The sequence below is a fragment of the Anoplolepis gracilipes genome, chromosome 1 (genome assembly GCF_047496725.1).
Source record: "Anoplolepis gracilipes chromosome 1, ASM4749672v1, whole genome shotgun sequence".
Lineage (NCBI taxonomy): Eukaryota > Metazoa > Arthropoda > Insecta > Hymenoptera > Formicidae > Anoplolepis > Anoplolepis gracilipes.
The window spans coordinates 9,950,591-9,971,666 of NC_132970.1; the positions used below are offsets into that span (position 1 = coordinate 9,950,591).

General features: G+C 28.0%; 2 protein-coding genes and 1 long non-coding RNA gene across 12 annotated transcripts; 1 reads left to right on the plus strand and 2 right to left on the minus strand.

The window, feature by feature from the left end:
• Positions 1–572: 572 nt before the first annotated feature.
• Positions 573–18,336, plus strand: LOC140665393 (trypsin-like). Of its 6 annotated transcripts, none has more exons than XM_072891498.1 (8): positions 573–947; positions 15,941–16,046; positions 16,551–16,666; positions 16,725–16,819; positions 17,209–17,368; positions 17,458–17,568; positions 17,638–17,784; positions 17,869–18,336. In XM_072891498.1, exons 2-8 carry the CDS (start codon positions 15,992–15,994, stop codon positions 18,124–18,126), a joined length of 942 nt encoding a protein of 313 aa, XP_072747599.1. In that variant the 5' UTR covers positions 573–947; positions 15,941–15,991; the 3' UTR covers positions 18,127–18,336. The 6 variants fall into 6 exon arrangements, with proteins under 6 accessions (XP_072747599.1, XP_072747586.1, XP_072747589.1 ...); XM_072891485.1 differs by lacking the exon at positions 573–947 and adding an exon at positions 3,282–3,436 and having other exon boundaries at positions 15,786–16,046; XM_072891488.1 differs by lacking the exon at positions 573–947 and adding an exon at positions 3,282–3,436.
• LOC140665377 (uncharacterized) lies at positions 7,440–15,190 on the minus strand. 5 transcript variants are annotated; one of them, XM_072891455.1, is made up of 8 exons: positions 15,034–15,190; positions 14,632–14,850; positions 9,858–12,501; positions 9,565–9,756; positions 9,288–9,461; positions 8,934–9,174; positions 8,105–8,264; positions 7,440–7,821 (listed from the first exon to the last, which is right to left on the minus strand). In XM_072891455.1, the coding sequence occupies exon 3, from the start codon at positions 11,554–11,556 to the stop codon at positions 10,327–10,329; it is 1,230 nt and encodes a 409-aa protein (XP_072747556.1). In that variant the 5' UTR covers positions 11,557–12,501; positions 14,632–14,850; positions 15,034–15,190; the 3' UTR covers positions 7,440–7,821; positions 8,105–8,264; positions 8,934–9,174; positions 9,288–9,461; positions 9,565–9,756; positions 9,858–10,326. The 5 variants fall into 5 exon arrangements, with proteins under 5 accessions (XP_072747556.1, XP_072747574.1, XP_072747565.1 ...); XM_072891473.1 differs by lacking the exons at positions 14,632–14,850; positions 15,034–15,190 and adding an exon at positions 12,762–13,298 and having other exon boundaries at positions 9,858–10,070; positions 12,442–12,501; XM_072891464.1 differs by lacking the exons at positions 14,632–14,850; positions 15,034–15,190 and adding an exon at positions 12,762–13,297 and having other exon boundaries at positions 9,858–10,094; positions 12,442–12,501.
• On the minus strand, positions 17,675–19,739 carry LOC140665418 (uncharacterized). The gene is made up of 3 exons (XR_012046606.1): positions 19,665–19,739; positions 17,836–18,128; positions 17,675–17,757 (listed from the first exon to the last, which is right to left on the minus strand). It is a non-coding gene; the product is annotated as an uncharacterized lncRNA (long non-coding RNA).
• Positions 19,740–21,076: the final 1,337 nt, after the last annotated feature.

Here is a 21,076-nt window from a genome sequence, read left to right on the forward strand (position 1 = left end):
ACTCAATACTTCACTTATTGTTGGGAGAAAAAAGGAAGAAAATAAGGAAAAATAGAAAGAGAGAGAGAGAATTTAAAAAATTAATATTTTGATCCTAAAAATAGATTTGATTCTGATAAGAAATTATAAAGATATATGTGAGATATACGTGTAATTAGGAAATATGTCGTGTATGCAGTAGGCAATGTAGAAAAAAACAGTCATATAGGGTGTCTCAGTTTGAATTATAAAAAAATTTATAGAGAATTTCTTTATTCTGCAACCAATATATTTGAAAAATTTTTTGTATTACAAATGTAATATCAGCTAAAAACTTTTTCCTATACGATGCGAAAATACTTACTGCACGGCAAAAAGCGAAACCGTAACTAATCAACATTAGGAAAGTAACACGTTGAATATAAGAATATTTTTCAGAATTGCATTCCCCGCATTACTATATCCTATTCTTCTTTTTTCTGTCTCTCTCTCTTTTTTTTTAACACACAAAAATTTGAAGGCACATTTAATTAGGTCTTCTATAAAAAATTTTTTTAATTGTCAAATAATTTAATGCTTGTAAATTTGGACGGGATCCGATAGCGCACAATGCTAATTGGCCAATGAACAATTGAACCTTCTGATTGGCTAACCGTGCTGGTTACCCTAGGCATCGGTCAATATGTGTGGTTGTGTGCTATCGGGATGTGTGCTAACGGGACCCTCCCGTAAATTTACATTAGAATTTTTTGAAAACGATTCCGACTCAGTTCAAAATTTATAAATAAATTTCTTTTTAGATAAAAAAAAGTGTATTAGAAGAATTTTCGGTTCAAAATTTAAACAACTTTTTAAATCATGCTTCATATGTTTATACATATTAATATGTTATGTCTGGCGTATCCTCCATTTAACACCTATTACCGTCTACTGACAAGGATTTACCATCTTGTTCGTAACACTAAGAGGTATCTGCTAAAACCAATATTTTCAAGTTCCTGAAACAAAACATAAAACACAAGCTAAATTCTGTATATTTGAAACCATTATATTATTAAATCAGAATTATTACATTTAAATCCATATATTAAAATTGGACACTCAAAATTATTTATAACGCATGTTAAAATTTAATGAATTATTTTTAATTTAATATTAATTATCAATTAATTGTTATCAGTTTTAATTATCTTTTCAAAGATTAATTAATTATTACTAATTCATAAAGAAAATGATTTTAAAATATATAACTGCGCTGATTTTAATATATATCATATCAGTAACATTAATATAATATAACATAATATAACATTAATCTACAACGTTAATAAATAAATACATGTGATAAATTTAATTAGAAGTCTAAGATTAAATATTAATTCAATCTTTACATGTTACATAAAGAAATTGAATATTTATCATATACAATAACTTATTTTAATATGTGTATGAACACAAATATATTTACATAATACATATATAATTATATTATATTAATAAATATAATATAATATATAATTATATTTATATATAATTAAATCATAAAGTACATGTATATATTCATTTAAAATTTTATAATTAAGTATAAGTTTGTGTATTTGTACTCATCTGATTATTAGCAGTCCTATCTACCCTAGTAAACATGCATTGAACCTCACAAATCTGACATCTGTTGTAGTAACTTGTGTTATAAAATCCAGATTGATAAGCATTAAACAGACACATCCATAAGAACATTAGAGAAAATATCTATAACATCAGAGAAAATATCGATAATGTACGTACATAATATTTAGTCAATTATAGCAATTCAATATCACATTTATATATGCATTTTAAATCTGATGTGTACACACATATACAAAAGCCTAAATCAGACTTTATAATTAATTTTAAACAATAATTATCAATAACTCAACATTTCTCTCAGTTGAATTTAACAATATTTATATACACAACTGTGCAATTAATGGTAATATTGAATATCACACATTATACCATGTCAGCCCCAGATTTTAATCTCGTTATACATATTCTTACATTGTACAACACAAGTACATCTGTATCATAATGATATACATATTTTTTTCTTAGAATACCACGAGTCTAGTTAAACAACAAGACATCTACTTATCCAATAAAAAAATATTTACATATATTGACAGTCACACGAGTGACAGAACTTAAAATCTGACTTTGTCATTCACATTTTCACATAGTACGTCACATTATATGAAAATATCACAATAATTTACATATTTCCAGATATATTATCACTTCAATTAAGCGATAAAATGCATGATTGTCTAGTAAAATCATTATTTACATGAGCTAACAGTTGTACCTGAGAGAGAAGTATTCATATATGTACATACACTATCTGCAAATAAATTTTTTTCATAAAAAGGATGTCAATATTCAGATTTAAAAATGATAATTATCCAGAAGAGCTGCCTCATCTCAGATTTTGATCAAAATAGGCTCATTCGACGCGTTTTGATTCGAAACGAACGAATCTGGCAGAGATAATCATCGCTCTGCCCCGCGAACCGAGATATTATTTGTTAAAAATGACAGATTTCACGGTTAGGAAATCTGTCATACTGACTGAATCTAGCGATATGAGCATGCGCTGTGGTCACGCGCGCATGCGTTTTAGTAACTTACATAAAATTTTAAATAAATCCTTTTTAATTTTAATATGTAAATTTTTTTATGTTGCTGTGCAAGTTGCAAACCCATGTGGAGTCATATATGCATTGCAAAGTGCTTAGATGGGAATGCATAGGGGGACGTGGCAAAGCCCCGTCCCCATAAAAAAATATAACAAAACTTGAGAGCGTAGAAACTATCAAGGCTGACAGTACTGTGTGGAAGTTTCAATGTTATTTTTCTAAGCAAATGCTATTTGACTGAAGCGCTGCTAGGCAAATAGCTCAATGAATCGATGCATTCAGTATTTATTTTGTAAGATTATGAATAAAAAATTATAAATATAATGTAAGAATTCGGACATAGGTTGAATTAAAATTTTACATTGAAAGTTTCACACAGTACTGTCAGCCTTGGTAGTTTCTACGCTCTCGAGTTTTGTCACATTTTTTTATGGGGACGAGGCTTCGCCCCGTCCCCCTATGCACTCCTATCTAAGCATGTACTTTGCAATGTATTACAATTCCACATGGGTTTGCAACATACATAACTACATTATTAAAAAGGATTTACATATTAAAATTTCGTGCAGTGCTGTTAAGTTACTAAAACGCATGCGCGCGTGACCACAGCGCATGCTCATATCGCTAGATTCAGTCAGTATGACAGATTTCCTAACCGTGAAATCTGTCATTTTTAACAATTAATATCTCGGTTCGCGGGGCAGAGCGACGATTATCTCTGCCAGATTCGTTCGTTTCGAGTCAAAACACGTCGAATAAGCCTATTTTGATCAAAATCTGAGGTAAGGCAGCTCTTCTGGATAATTACCTTAAAAATAAATCATATTAAACAGTAAAATGCACAATTCAGTCAAAAACTTAACAATTATGTACATACATTATTGAGCAGTCACTCACATAACCTTCCCTACTTATTCGAGATGCACATATACGACAAAGATTCATATATATGACAAAGTTTGAAATGCAACATTGCACCAAACGCTCAGCCCTTTAACAATCTGACACTTTTTCACAGCACATAAAAATTAAAAAATCGACTACACGTTCACACAAACGAGCGACAATTTAGTATTCCTCCAACTACTGGACTACGACCACGTGCGCGCGCGAACTATCATCACGTTTCTCATCACGTTTTGCGACTCTTAATATTATTTATTGAGATAAAAATGTTTATCTTAATTATTAATAATAATTCATTATTAATTAACAACGTTACATACGCGCATACGTACGATTGCATACACATTCACATACATATATATACATATGCTTTAAGTCAACTTTCCGTAGACTAAACGCTTCGACTAAAAAATGTCTTTGACAAAAATATGCCCAGTTTTAGTAATATTTTTAGTCGACTTTGTGCTGTCTGGGATGTTTCTGAGGTCACACATTTCAATGTTGCTGTAATATTTTATTGCAATGTTTCTGAAAGCATACATTTCAATGTCGCTGCAATGTTTCATTGCAATATCTCCCAGGGCGGACATTTCAATGTTGCATGAGATATATCCCATACAGCACGGAAATGTTGCAGAAACATTGCATAGATATTACACTGAAACATTGCAATATTGCATAGAAGTTGCGAAATATCTCTGCAATGTTGTTGCAAGATTGCGACAACATTGAAATGTCCGCCCTGGAAGATATTGCAATGAAACATTGCAGCGACATTGAAATGTGTGACCTCAGAAACATTGCAATAAAATATCAACATTACAGTGAAAAGTAGTAATTCCACACATTGCCATCGACATGTCATATATGTACTGAACTTCAAATTCCAATGTATAAATAATATTGTGAATACATATAGATGGTATCACACAGGTGAGAAATGACTATAAAAATATTACTTTTAATTATAATATTAATAAGTTATATGTTTATCTCTGATACCTAATACATATATGTATATAATATATATTTACTCATTAAAATTTAAAATATTCGTAAGTGTATGACATGTGTGTAGCAACATGTAAAATTACTGCCTTTCATCGTAATTATATATTTTTAAAAAAGTAAAAGCAATTTAATGAGTTGTTTATACATTTTTATTTTAGAATTAATATTGTAATAATTATTTAGAATTAATATTATAATAATATAATTTAAAATTTATATAATGTTACAAAACAATGCACTAAACATATTTTAATATTTTTTAAGATACATTACATAGTACGTTAATACGCAACATTTTAATATTAATATTCATTGCACTCTATAATTTTATATTGTAAAAATTTAGGCATTGTTAAAAAATGTTGCAATAATATTTCTTCTTCAGTAGATATATTATTCTACAATCATGGCATTTGAGGTTGCACACGTATGCCTAGAAATGAATAAATAATCATATTAATTATACTTATTTTAATTGAAACAAATAATAACGAATTCAGTTAGCAAGCACTAGTGTGTACTAGGGTTGTATTCTGTAACTTTTTGCGTTATATATTTGCTAACGACAAATGTGTTATCTCGTAACGCACGTCAGCCAAAAATTGTATTCTGTAAGCTATGTTTGTACATTGCGTTATGAGTTGTCTCATCTTCGGACATCTTCGGAAATATAACGCAAATAACCAAAAATCTAGGAAAAAATCGTGATGTTTTATAATTGTCTTTGTTTATGTTGTTTAGGCCGGTTCTACAATAGTTGTCGTAAGTCGGATGTCGTAAGAGTTACCCAATCATATTCGATTATTCTTTTCTAAAGTCAACTGTGATTGGTCAACTCTTCCGACATCCGACTTACGACAGCTATTGTAGAACAGGCCTTAGTAATCGTAAGAGTGACATATGTCAAATATTTACAAAACGTTATCGCGATAAAAGTGCGCATCTTATTTATCTCTTATATTCTTATTTTTTTAGGTCTTTTATAAATATCTGTAATAAAAATAAATGTTTTAGAAAAAAATAAATGTAATTATTTACTTACAGCTCCAATGATCTTGATCTTGACATATGTTGTCAAGGTCACTGTCCTGAGTAATGTTCAAAAGGTTTTAGGGTGCGTCCCGATGGAGAAGGAAATAGCGGAACGAATTAATAACGGAAAAGAAACTAGATGGAAGGCTAACCAATCAGAATGATTCCGTTCCGCTTTTTCATGACTGAGTTTCCCATGGCAAAATATTTGACGGAACGGAATTTCTGAAAACAAAAATAAAATTGACACATAACCCGCCATTCCTATATTCATAATTTATTAAGTGAATTTATAATTCATCGAGCAAATATTTTACACAAATATGGTAAAGTATTATTATACACTGGGTAACAAAAATATTAATTATTATTAATTATTATTCTAAACGATATTATTATTAATTAACAATATTATAATAATATAATAATAATAATAATATTAACAATAATAATAATAATATGTTAATAATAATTTTAACAATATTATTATTCTAAACAATTTTCCTCAAATCTCCTCATCATATTTTTTTCCGCATTAAACTACGACAAATATAATTACAGGTTACAGCGTTACAGGAATAACGATTATGTATCATTTCCGTTAATTCCGTTCCGTTAAATATTTTGCCATAGAGAACCCAATCATGAAAAAGCGGAACGAAATCATTCTGATTGGTTAGCCTTCCATCTAATTTCTTTTCCGTTATTATTCCGTTCCGCTATTTTTTTCTCCATCGGGACGTACCCTTAGCCGTCGCTCGTTATTTCTTAAAAAGTTATTAATAAAGAAAGTTTGACAAATAGAATATTATTATTCGTTCATAGGAGTACTTATATAATATCTTATATTGTGTATTGTATAATTTTATTTAGTTTATTTCATTATTCATTTACATTTTCACTTTGAGGATACTTAATAGCTATTACTTCGAAAAAAGCATATAATCGTTTTTCAAAATCAAATCTTTTTTTAAATATAAACTCTGCTAAATAATGATTAAAATGATCCTCTTTACGACCATACTCTTTAGCACAAACATATTCTATAAAGATTCTATAAATATTTTTCGAGAATATTAGAATATTCTAAGAATGTACTGATATAATGAAAAGAACATTATATAAATATGCAGAGAATAATAAAATGAGACTATTTATAATATGCGGAATACATTTACAAAATATTCTTTGAAATATTCTTGTAATATGTAAAACAGATTTTAGGAATATTTACGAAATATTCATAGGACATTCTGCCTATTTTCATTCCTATTGGAAACTATTGGAAAAATAAAATTTATAATATATGTTATACATATATATGGGAATAAACGATCGCAAGCTATGTACTTCTATAGAGTACGTACAATGCCCGTCATTAATTCGTTCCATTTCCCTAGCAAATTTCTATAGGATATATATCCATTTTCTATCTTTTTTTCTATCAAAATATATATGTATTCGTATAAACATCCATAGTCTAATTGCAATTATACACTATATACACACAAATATACAGAATTATATATTTATGCTTAATAGATAATAAATACATAGTGTATATGAAATATTTTAAGTAATGTCAATTTTTGTTTATTAGGAGTAAAATTTGTAATCAAGTTTAAAACAATTATAAATTTAAAATTTTTTATTGTACATATCTCTTAGTAAAAAAAAACGTTATATAAATATTAATATTAAATTAATTTTTATATGTAAATCTTTGTAACAAATATTATAAAATAAGAATTATTAAAGAAATACTAAGAATACTAAACTAAAATACTAAAATTAAACTCAAATATTAAATGAATTGATAATATTGCACTCTTTTAAAATAATGAAAAAAATTACTTTAAAAAAAAATAATAAAGTTGAGAGATACGCTTTGCAACAAAATTAAAGAATCACAAAAGTGTTGAAAAGAATCTAATTAATTAATTAATTATTTTAAATAAACAAATAAATTAATTTTAATTAATTAATTTACTTAATTACTAAAATTAATTAACTTTTGTTCCTTAAAATAAAATTAATGTTTTATCGTATTCTTAAAATTTCATTTTATTCTTGATGTGACCATTATTATAAATCATAATAAATGAATTGGATTACATCGCCTTTTTAGTATTTCTAAACTTTGCTTTAACAAGCCATGCTTTTATAACTGCTTCAATGTCACACAGCATGATTGAGCTATGTGTTTTTTGCACTGCCGCTGGAATAGAATATTTAAATAATTAAATAACTAAAATTATATTAATTATTTATACTTAGCATATTGATCCACATTAATTAAGTCTTTTTGAGTGCATAGATGTTACTTCAATAACCATTGCAATTAGTATATAAACTTTCTAGAATCTGTATTTGATATCCAATTGATATGTCAGAATAATTTTTTATACATAACAAGGATTCAATTATTGTGGATCATTAGTATAATATACACGCACATGCGCGTGTGTGCATGTATGTACATATATGTGTGTAATACTTACTTATTATAACAGCTGCAATACGTAGAAGAGAGAACTTATTTTTTCCTTTGAATCCAATCCAGCTATAGCCTTCTGCTATTTCATTGGAAAATAATTTAGACATTATTCTTTTTACCATATGCTTGTACGTAAATCCACCAATTTTTGTTAACTCCTGTACCTAAATGTAAAATTATTATATACTATGATAAAGATAAAAATTGTTTTAATCATATATGATACAATAATTTTGCCTCTGATATGCAATACATGTTATTTCACTTAGATTCTTGCATTTGAATCCAGCCTTTACATTTGCATCTCACAAATATTTACAAATTTTTGAGATAACTATGAGAGTTAAATGTGAGAAAAAAAACTTTTCATTGTAAACTTGAATACATATATTTTTTCATCTTTTATTTTCTCATATTAGAAAGCAGTTGTAAACATTTTTAAAAATATTGAAAACCTAATATAAGTTTTTCTGTAGATCAACGATGATTACACATTTGTCATATGTTTATACAATCCTTAAAAATTGCATTACAAAATTAATAAGTATACATTTTAAAGATAAAAGATTATGCTTTCAGACATAAAAATCTATATAAAAGTGTGTAGACTGTTTATGAAATCTATAAATAAAAAATAAAGTAAAAGTTGCTAAAAAAAAGATATTTTTTTATATTTAACTTATAATTTCTAAAAAATTTGACATAATGTAAATTTAAAAGCTTTTTGTATTTAGAGAACAAAAATTATGAAAATTTATAAAAATTTATAAAATATTGTATTAAATATCAGAGATAAAATAAAATTAATTTTATTTCATTTTCTTATTACTTACAAACAGATTAGAATTATTTTCATCACTTAAAAACTCTTCTACTGTATCAAGTTCGCTTATAGTTTTTAAAGGAAAAGTAAATTTGTTAAAGATATTTTCTTCGTTTTATTTTTTGTTAATGTTTTATCATCTTGCATAACATTTTTAGTCATCATAATTTTTTGTATATCTTCAAACATTTGAGTTTGTCTTAAATTAATAATTTGTAATTGACGCAGAACTTGCCTTTTAAATTCAGCATCTAGAATAGAATATTTAAAATTTATATACACAGAATCGTTAATTTTTACAATATTTAGCATTATATTCAGTATTAATAATTAAAAATTAAAAATCATTTATCTGTCTTATCACTTTGATTGCTATAAGTTTGAACTGTTTTTATTGTATCTTCAGGTAATATATTTTTAACATTATTAGATTTGGTTGGTTTATCGATTGTAGTTTCTATCTTTTTGATAATAGTTGTTGAATTTTTATTCTTAGACGTTGATGATTCTGTGTTTTTACACACGTTAGTTTTTGTTTCTAAAATATAAAATTACAGTATTGAAAAATTGTTAAATTAAAAAATTATTTTCGATGTTTTTTTCTACCGAAATTAATTAAATAAAAAATACTATATACTCACGCAAAGCAGGAAATTGTACAGAGGTTGCTATTTCATCACTATCAGATGAACTTTCAGACAATGCACTTTGTGTTTCATTTGTATTATAAATATATTTTTTTTTCTTTGGGATTTTTTTGCCATCAAGATCGAATGCAAGATCTGATGTATCCTCTGCTACAGAGGCCTTTGCTTTTGCTTTCAACAAATTGTCTGTAATAAATAATATACATAGTACATATATACGTATAACCAAATATAAAATAAATATGATAAACAAGGTTTATTTCTTTCACGGAATGCATTATAATTACCATAAGTACGTCCATTTCCCAATTGTCGAATTTTAAATAATTGCCAAGTTGCAAATACTGGCTCCTCACAAATAGTAATAGCATGGTTTAATCTTTTGCCAGTATATGGCGGCCAATAACATACATTATTATCTTGCAACCATACTATTGGTATAGCTTCAACCATACTTCATCCACAAAATGTACTACAGTCCACTCCATTATAACTTAATTCTACATATATGTTCTTATCTTAATCTATATGAGTATTAACGTAAAATATGTATAATATATAAATTTTAGTTAGCATAAGTAAATCATAACATACACAATAAGAGCTAGTTTCACTATCTCCGATTAATTGACCGATTAAATTTAAGAATTACAAACTGTAAAGCACAGAAATCTTATTGTAAATGTAAACTTTACCTTACTATATATACCTATATTACCCTACTATAATGAAACTGGCCCTACTACATACAGATTATTAACAAAACGTATGAATAAGAGGTAACACAACATGAACATCATTATATGGAAGAATTATAAATTTGTTTTCAATTTCGTTCACTGACCACATTAATAATTCACTAAGATTATATACTAAATATATATCTAAAATTGAAGATTTAAATGGTTCATCAATAAAATCTGTTATATTAATAAATTTCCTTCCAATTATATAATAGTTATCTTCTTGTTGTACAAAATTTTCTATTAATATAATACTTTTATCTTTGAGATAACAACAATTATCTCCAAAACGTAAACTGAATGAAATATTATTATTTATGATTAGCTTTCTATATTGAACAGAAAAATTTCCTGCTAGTAAAGGACCCGCACAATGTTCTTGTTCTACTTGCAACTGTATTTTTTCTTGTGGTTTAATTATTAATACATTTTGTGATTCTTGAATGCGATTTATAATTTGTACTAATGGAGCATCAGGTTTTCTAACACATTTTTTTAAATATTGTAAATAATTTTCAAAAGGAAATGCACTATAACAATCTAAATTTCCAAAAATTCTACTATCATCAACAATATGAATTAATCCATGTACATTGTGTGAAATATATTCTTCTCCGTAAATAACTATAAATTGTTTTATAAAATATTGTAATAATGATTGTGTATAATCTAGATATTTTGCGCAAGATTCAAGATTAATTAGAATTCTAACAGCAGCATGTAAAGATAAAAAATGTAAATATTTATCAAATGGTAAAATATTTTTTAAAATAATTGGACCACAATATAATAAAAAAAATCTGAATTCAGTTGCTTTCCAACGTTTACATTCATTTAAAGAACGTATTTTTCTTGCAAAATCGGATGGGATACAAGATTTTATCTGAATAAGATAATTTGAAATTTCTTCTATCTGTGTTTTTGATAATTTATGTGCAGCAGGTCCAAAAAGCCATATATTCAAAATAATCTTTTTTACAACACCTAAACATATTAAATGCATGTAGTCAAGAGGAAAGTTGTTAACTATATCAATGTTAGGTATATTTTCTAAAATTGATTTTCCTAAATGATGTTCAGGTTGAATTTTATCATAAAAATTTTCATTTGTTCTTTTCTTACAATTAATCTTAGGAAAAACAACTCTTCCTTTTACATATTTTCCTTTCTGCATACATTTGGTACATGAGAAGAATCCAATATGACCTTTTTTAATAAGTAATAAAGGATTTAGCTGGAGCATCACAAATAAATGCTTTGATTAAAAATGGTATATTATGATTGTTATATATAAAACTTTGTTGTGATAATTCTATAGCTTCTATAACAAAGTCTGATAAAAAATCATTAGTATTTTTAGGTTTCTCATAACCATGATATATACCAATAACAGAAACATTTTGTGGATATTCAGCTAATGAGCATAAAATAGGATATAATTGACTACTTGAACATTTACTAATAGGCAAACCGTCAATGTTAATTAGTAAATTAATTCTTTCTGGTTTGTTATCTAAGAAATTAATAAGTTTTTCAACTACATTTTTAATCCCAATATGTGAATAAATTCCTGGTGCTACAGATTTGGAAAATATGTATCGAAGAGTACATAGTAATGTCCTAGGATCTTGAGGTAAATTAATATTTGGAATTGATTGTAATAATTTTAATAGGCTTTTTAAAGCGTTATGTGGAATTTTATGAGATACTGCCCATAATCTCAGTCTGTTACTAAAATTATCTTGAGCATTATCTTCTATAATAGTGTGTTCCAAATTTGGATTATTACAATTAATAACATCATTAGAATTATCACAAGATTGGCTACTCGAATCATACAAATTAAAATCATCAAAACAGTCCACATTCGTAGAAGAATGTAATCCATCATTATCATCAATATATTCTAAATCTTCTACATTTTCTGCCATTGCATTAAGTACATTTTTATTATTGCTATTCGATGTTAATAATAAATCGTTATTATCAAAGGAACAATCTTGTGATAACTTTAAGCATGCAGCTGTTCCTCTTTTTATTTTTCTATACAAAGTAGCCTTAGACGTACGTTTCATTTTTAATTTCACAAGTAAACTATTTTATTTATTCTTAATTAATTCTTAATTACAATAAAAGCGTCTCACGTTCCTCTTTTCTTATGACTGCGACAAGTTTTCTTTTATTTGTGCTACAATTAATAAAAAGAAATATTTTATGCGTGACTTTATTAAATGTTCGAAAGATGTTCAGAGAACATCCACAGAATGTTATAACATTCTATGGATGTTCCTTGAACGTTTTTTGAACATTTGTGCTGTTAAGGTAAAAATGTAACCTTAAATTTTCTGAAATGTTTTATCCTATTAATTATGTAAAAAAATATATAAATATTCTTAAACCTTATTTAATTTTATATAATAAAATTAATAAAAGTGAAAAAACACTTACCTCTGATTAAAATCTGATTAAAAGTTTAGTACGAAGCAACACGAAAATGCATGGATATGCAGCACGGCAGAGAAGACCGGTATCAAGTCGAAGTGTATCATAATAAAGATAATAAACGCGCATGTGCACAAAACAATGTGCAAATAAACTCGGCAAATATTCTGAGAACGTCCTTCTTTATTACAAATAATCCAATTCTTATTATAATATTCTATGAACATTTATATAATATGTAATTCAAATATTCTGAAATTAAGAATTTTGCATTATAAGAATATTTATAGAATATCGTGTGCTATCTGGGAATATTCTATGTATATTTATATAATATTCAATAGGAATATTCCGAAATTAAGAACATTTGCATTATATAAGAATATTCATAGAACATCGTATGTTATCTGGGAGTGAACAACAATACGACAGGATACAGTCTATACACATACACATACACACACACGGGGGGGGGGTGCAAGGGGGCCTTCGCCCCCCTCCCGCATCCACCTCGTCCACCTCGCTTCGCATATAAGTTGCAAGCAAAGCAAAGTTCACATGTGCGTGCGTGCGTGCGTGCGTGCGTGCGTGCGTGCGTGCGTGCGTGCGTGCGTGCGTGCGTGCGTGTGTTATGAAAATATTTCTTGGTCCATATTTATATTATTCCATGCAAAATTCAAAGCACGCGTTGCTTAGGAGTGCATCTTCCACAAGATATATCAAGATCGTCATTGGCGAGGTGTTCCTTAAAGTAATTTTTCATTACATGAATGTATCACTCCGCTCACGCGATTGATTTAATACACCTAAATAAATAAACTCGCTTTATTAAATATATATATGAGGTGTGAAAATTATGTCCTATTATGAACTTTCTTTGTTGATAACTTTTTTAAGAAATAACGAGCGACTGCTAAAACCTTTTGAACATTACTCAGAACAGTGACCTTGACAACATATGTCAAGATCAAGGTCATTGGAGCTGCCTCCCCTATAGTAAATAATTACTAAAATAAATATAAATAAAATGATTAAATTAATAAATAAAAATATAATACTTTTATTATAAATAATAATTATAAATAATAATAAATATTTAAATTATATAAAATAACATGTTTTTAATTTAATAAATACTTACTTTTGTGATCACTTAATGTAACGTGATTATTTTAAACGTATAACGCGGTTCAATGTCTTGCGTTAGCGTTACTTTACATAATGCAAGCAAACGCGTTTAAAGTGCGTTATGAAATCTTAGAGAATACAAATTTCTAGTAATAAATTGCACAACGCAAGTATAACGTTAACTTCGTAATGTTATGCGTTAAAATATATTTATGGAATACGAAAATGAAAAATATGCGTTACGAATTATTTAACGCATGTGTTGTAACTATGACACATGCGTTTTAAAGTTACAGAATAGACTCCCTGGTGCACTAGTAAAATTATTCTACACACAATATAAAAACAAGTAATTAAAACATTAAGATATAATAGTAGGTGTATTATTATTATTATTTATATTAAACAATATAAATTCTCTTAATTATTAATTAACTGTTTTAATTATTTGTTGTTATAAATTTGTGTACAATAATTTTAGTGTGTACCAATGTGTACTAGTTCTTCCAACTAAATTTGTTATAAAAAAATAATTCATGATATTTGGTTATAAATAATAAACATACTTATTTTCTCCTTGAGTTCTTAGAATGCCTTGAGCAAGCCATGCTATCAAACTATTGCTATCAAATTACTGATTTCTGCATCAGTTATTTGATTGTGCACTGATATACGAACAGTTTGTATAATACAAAAAAATGTATATTAGAAATACTAATTGTACAATTATATTATAAAATGAACTTACATAGGAGAATACTTGCTAGTCTCAAATCTTTAAAGCTACATTTAGTTTTTCTTCCAGCCCAGTTGAATGTTTGAGCTAGAGAATTTGTTAGTAACTTTTTTATCGTGTTGCGCATCATCCCAGTGAAAATGGCCTATCGAATTGACTTCAAATTGATAGGTCTTTTTTCATTAGGATTACATGTGGATTGCTTTCACTCATCAGTTTCAAAATATTAATCTGAAAAAATAAAAAGTATAATATGTATATATATATATATATATATATATTGTATAAAAGAAGTGTTCCAGTTATAAGTCGACATTGTGTAACGTTGTGTCACACAGTGTGTGACTGTTCGTTGCTGGAAAGCATCTTAGATAAATAGCATATTAGATAAAAGAATATAACATTTTTATTTACCTTTTTTATCCTTATTTACAGAACCAATAAATAAAATCAAACCAAAAGTGTTGCGTAGCTTCGTCCTCCAATCTTAATATAAATTGTTATAATAATATCAAATATTTATTATAACAGTTTCAATCTAAAGATTTGTCACAATGGTTTTACTGAACCAAAAAATAAAGCCACGTTATTGCTATAACTTACAACATATTATTAGACCTTCAAACAAAGACATTTTATCTAAATCAATAATTTGATAAAAAAGTAAAATTTTTATTTAATTTTTCTTTCTCCTTGTAAATTGTTTCCCTCGTATTTTATCAAAATATGTAATCAGAGGGGATCGATCATGTAATTCCTTTCTCTTAAATGAAAATTGTTAAAATTAACCAATCAGAATAATGAAATTTTTCATTATTCATGTTTTTACTTGAAGAAAATTACGTGATCGATCCCCAGCAAAAGAGGAAAACGAATATGATAACCTATACCGCGTTGACATATTATGCATGCGCCACTGAACACTGAACAGACGACGCATTATAAAACTTAGCGCACGCAGCGCCGCGGTTTACGCAAAAAGTTTCTGCAATATTGCTGGATCATTTCGATGAAATATTTCAATTGTATGTCTCTGTAATGTTTATGCAATATTACATTGAAACTTGCAATGTTTCTGCAATGTAACTGCAAGTTTCGGTGATGTAACGTTATAACAATTGTAAAACAGTTGAAAAAAAATTCAAAATATGATAACAATAAAACAGGAGATTGCACGAATACATACGGAGAAAAATGTTATATTGATCAATGTGGATCTCAATCGAAAATAGTAACGGATAACCGATAACATAACTACGATAAACACCTATGCTTAGCATCAATCTGATAACAAATTTCTTCATACACTGCCATATATAAGGAACAGTTGCTCTTCGACAACGACTAAGTGAATTTTTGTGAATGAAAAACAATGCGGTCTGTGTTATTTCTGACACTGGTGTTTCTTACGTTTTCGTGTCTTCATGGTAAGTGTGAAAAAAGCTCTATACCTAACTGCACCAACGTGTACAAGTGATTTAGAATTTGTGAATCGCTAAAAAGCAATGTTTCTGATTATTTCCGTTTTTGAAAACCAATGAGATTTTGCTGTGGACCACGATGAGAGATAATTTTAGCATACTACATTAATATGTATAATTGAATCAAAATATGCGCAAAGTACTGCACAATGAGAGTGAGATTGATAGGGGATTACTAACGCTTGGGTAAAATTACAACGGTTAATTAATTTTTCACTTAACTGGCCGATAATTACCGCCGACCATATACTCCAGAACGTAGTTTATACGCCCGCGGCGAGTAATGCATTAAATAATTCATGCATTGCAATATAATTTGAAATTGTTATGAATTCTGTTCTATCAATGAATCCTTTTGCTGTTAAATAATTTAAATTTTATTTGGCGATAGACACAGCACGAAGTCATATGCATTGTTAATGGTAATAATAACAATAATTTATGCATCAGGCTCGACAAGTTTCATAGAAATTTCTACCTATCATAATGTGAAGTCAATGCGGCTTAATTTAAATAGCCGTATAATTAATGGGACAAAGGCAGCTTCTAGACAATTTCCTCATCAGGTAATATTTACCTACCTTATTAATTTAACATGAATCTGAGAGGTAAACATCTTCTCAGGTTTCTCTGATGCATACTAGGATTGGACACCATTTCTGTGGCGGAAGCATTATTAGCATCAAATCGGTACTTACTGCAGCGCACTGTATGTATCGGTATGTATAACCCAGTGAAATTTTAAATAACTATCTTAATCATCGACGAAATTTTAAATATACACGCTTATAGATTATTATATTATTTTTAAAACCGTTGTGGACTTTGCGTTTCTTTCATTTTCTCTGTACTAACTTTGCACATTGTAGGAAATACAAAATTTTATGACAAATTAATGATGATTAATTTAATATATTTTAATCTATTTTATATATTTTACATATTTTATCTATATACTAATCTTCTTTTAGTACAATATTTTTATAGCGAAACATTGAATAATCAATAAATCTATTCATGTACGTTAATGTATGAGCTTAAAAAGAGTATTTAATATTAATCATAAATTATAGTGAAATTGAAGTAATACTACTAATTAATTATATAGCAATGGTACCCTTATTTCACCACGGGAGATTATCGTGGTCGGAGGAGTGCTAAAGCTAAATGAGAATACTGCGACAAGACAAGAGAGGGGTGTGACAGAATTTAGAATTCATCCGGAGTTTATTTTGAATACTTTACAAAACGATGTTGCCGTTTTACAAGTACGATTATGTTATATCGTTTTACAATCTGATTTAATGTTCTCGTGACTTTTAAAATACAAATAATAATACATGTTTGGTTTTCATAGCTATCGGCACCCTTTGAATTCACTCCAGAAGTTTATAGTGTTCCTTTACCGATAAACCCCATTGTACCGGAAACTCTCTGTCAAGTGTCAGGATTCGGTATTAGAAACAAGGTGAGTATATATATGCGGTGATTTCTTAAATTGTTGAACAATTATTTTCAACTAGAAAAAATATTTCAGTATTGGAGAGTATCCAATAACTTAATGTATGTAGATCTGCCCATTCGATCAATAACAGAATGTCGCGAACTAGTTGTAAACGAAACAGATTTGCCAGCGGGAATGTTTTGCGCCGGCTACCTGGAAGGAGGAAGAGACGCGTGCCATGTAATGCTCATTCTCTCATTTATAATGTATGTAATTTGTAAATTATCTTACTGTATACTTTGTTTTTTTTTTCGAACGTTCCAGGCTGATTCTGGCGGTGGGATGGTCTGCAATGGTATTTTAACCGGTATCGTTTCTTTCGGCATTGGTTGCGGGAGGCCAAAGCTCCCTGGAGTGTATACAGACATCTTTTACTATCTGAATTGGATATCAGAGAATGAAAATGTAAGGATGCCGCGAGGATTTGATAATTCAAGATGTAGTAATGGTACGCATAAAATGCCAACCATTATAGTCTTGATGATTTCTTTTCTGCTTGTATTGTTATCGGTGATATCCTGATTCTTGAAATTAAAAGTCTTTGTTAGCATATTAATAATATACTGTTTGATGATATTAAACAAAAAAAAACAACTAACAACTTCTACAAATATAGAACGGTATTTATGAATAAGTTTTAAATAACGTTATGTTTGTAATAAAATATTTCAATGTAATAAAATATTTCACCAGATGAATAAAACTTAAAATATTAATAAGATCATATTTAAGTAGCTGCACATGATTTAAAAGTTGTATATATAAAATTTCACAAGCACCATGTATTAGAATTTGTTATTTTAGCAAATATTCAGTATTTTATTAAACATTTCACGTAATAGGATTGATACATTAATACATGATTGTTCATGTTTCATAACAATAAACTTAAAGGAAATTTAACGCAATTAATATATTTTTGTATAAAAACCAATAAATTTTTAATTAATATTTGTATATAAATATTTCTTATTCTTATTTTATTAAATCAATCTTTCATTTTGTATTCCTCAACATCTTGACTACATCACATTTAAAGTACATTTTAAAATCCACTTTGAAATCTTTTATTACTCCAAATTTGAAAAATATGCCTTAGTAATTAAAGTTCTAGCTCCACAATTGCACAATTCGTGGAATGTTCGATATCTCTGTACGACAATAGGATACAGAGATACCATTTTATCTCGTAGGAAGTCCATTATCTTGTTAGGAGAAAGATTAAATACGTACTTAAAAGGTGAGTTTTATTACTATAACTATATATAATTATAAATGATATTCTGTATATACAATATTATAATAAAAAATTTAATTAATTTTGCTATCTCTATCGGTTTCTTTAATATTTTATTAAATTAATGTTTTTAATACTTAACTATTTTGTCACTCTGTATGATTCTTTATATTTAAACAACGAGATAAATAAAAGGCAATAGGAGCGAGTAGCTTTGATTAGCGATATAGATTAAACTCTCAAAAACATTAATGTGTCGGAAAAGTATATTAATAATTCATATACTAATGAATTAATTGTCCTATACATAAAATTATGAAGACTTACAAGATGCGCGAACGTTTCGATCCTTATTCGGATCCTCTTCAGCGCAACACATACAAACACGCAAATAATGTGCAATCAGATAACGAAAGTCATAATCATAAGGTCAAACCACTCAACAATAATAAACAAGCCATCAGATTACAATAAGAACTGATGACAAAAATTAAACTGGTCGCTAAATTATCGAAATCACAATGAACGCTTTTTCAACTGTATAAATAATGTCACCAATTTAAATATTCGATCACATTCTTAATGTTGTTAGTAAGCAAATGCTTTTTTTTAAAAAGAATGACTTTTTCCAATTTTTCCAATTCCTTCGTCAAGCATTTCTCGTAGGTTTCCTGGCCGCGAAGCGTGCCAGCAGTTTAAAGGTGATGGAAAATTGAGTCTAATACAAAAAATTAACATCAAAAAATACTTGACGACAAATTGATACTTTGTTGACTAGTTAGTATATAAAAAATAAAAATAAAATTAATTAAAAAATGCTTACAGGAAAAAGATTCACCCAACACATGTCAAATTAAAGATCTTTGTATCGCACTGATATTTGACGTGTGACTCTAACGAAGGATCAAGTGATAATGCGACAAGGGCAAATAATAAAATAAATGTGAAGAAAAGCCGTTAGTTAGGTGACATCAGATCTTCGGTAGTTTGTTTATAATGTCTTCGTAAATAGCTGGCAAACATTCTGTGTCTGTTTGTAGATTAATGCTGTATGTCTGTCGTTTAAAATATAACATTTCATATCAGTCTCTTTACGTAATAAGGCTCATTATCTAGAATTTCTACTTCATCCCAGTTGAATTCATGATTATTAGTTAAGCGATGGTCAGTAATGACCGATTTGTTGTTATTATTATTCTTCTTAATGTTGGTCCTGTGTTCATTTATTCTGGTTTTCAATTTCCTACCCGTTTGACCAACATGACGCATTCCAAGTAATTAATTTTATTAACGTTTGTTTTTGTGGAATTTGGGATCGGATCTTTGTGAACTTTAATAAATTTATTAATTTTGTTTATGCTATAATAGACTAACTTAATATCAAAATCTTTTAAAACATTTTTCATTTGATCAGTTAACGAGGGTAAAAAAGGCTGATTATTTTTAATAAGTTAAAAATCAACGTTTTACACAAATGTATCAACTATAACATTTTCCCTCCACATTGCCCCAACTTAATTAAGAACAGCAACATGACGTTTTTCAACCAAAAATCTTACAGTATCTTTACACATTATAAAAAGAACTTTCTTATGAAATTGATGCGTTTAGAGATCAAAGACTTGTATGATTCTGTTAGGTTGGCACACAGAAAAATGTTTGAGATTACACATATAATTTATTTGCACATATCCGATATCAGTCCACACCCTCTTTTTTACTTCACAAAGTCGAACTTTGTATTTGTATTTTAAGAAAGAATAATTAAGACTAAAGAAGAAATTCAGTTATTTGTTGGATAAACAACAACAAGAAAATAAATTTACGGTCCAATCTATTCGTTATTTTTGTCATTACACTTCGTCAACATGTCAGCATAAATCTGCTCATGACCGCCCTGATCGTTGTTCCTACTCGTTAAATAAACATCCTCTCAGCAACGAAAATGACGACATAAAGATTGAAATTTTACCAAACTTTGATAATCACATTCAGACTAGTATTATGGAACTTAAAGACAAATGGTTCATGAACTTGTCTTGAATATGCATTCCAAAAAATATTCAATGCTTCTTGCAATTAGGCGATAATTTTAGTATACCTTTCAACCTGAGATCTAAGATAACAGTTGAATTTATTAAAAGTTTTGAAAATAGTTTGAAAAAAATTTCGGCCGAAAAAAGGATGTTAGTTAAAAGTCGTTCACATAACATCTTTAAATCTCTTTCTACATAT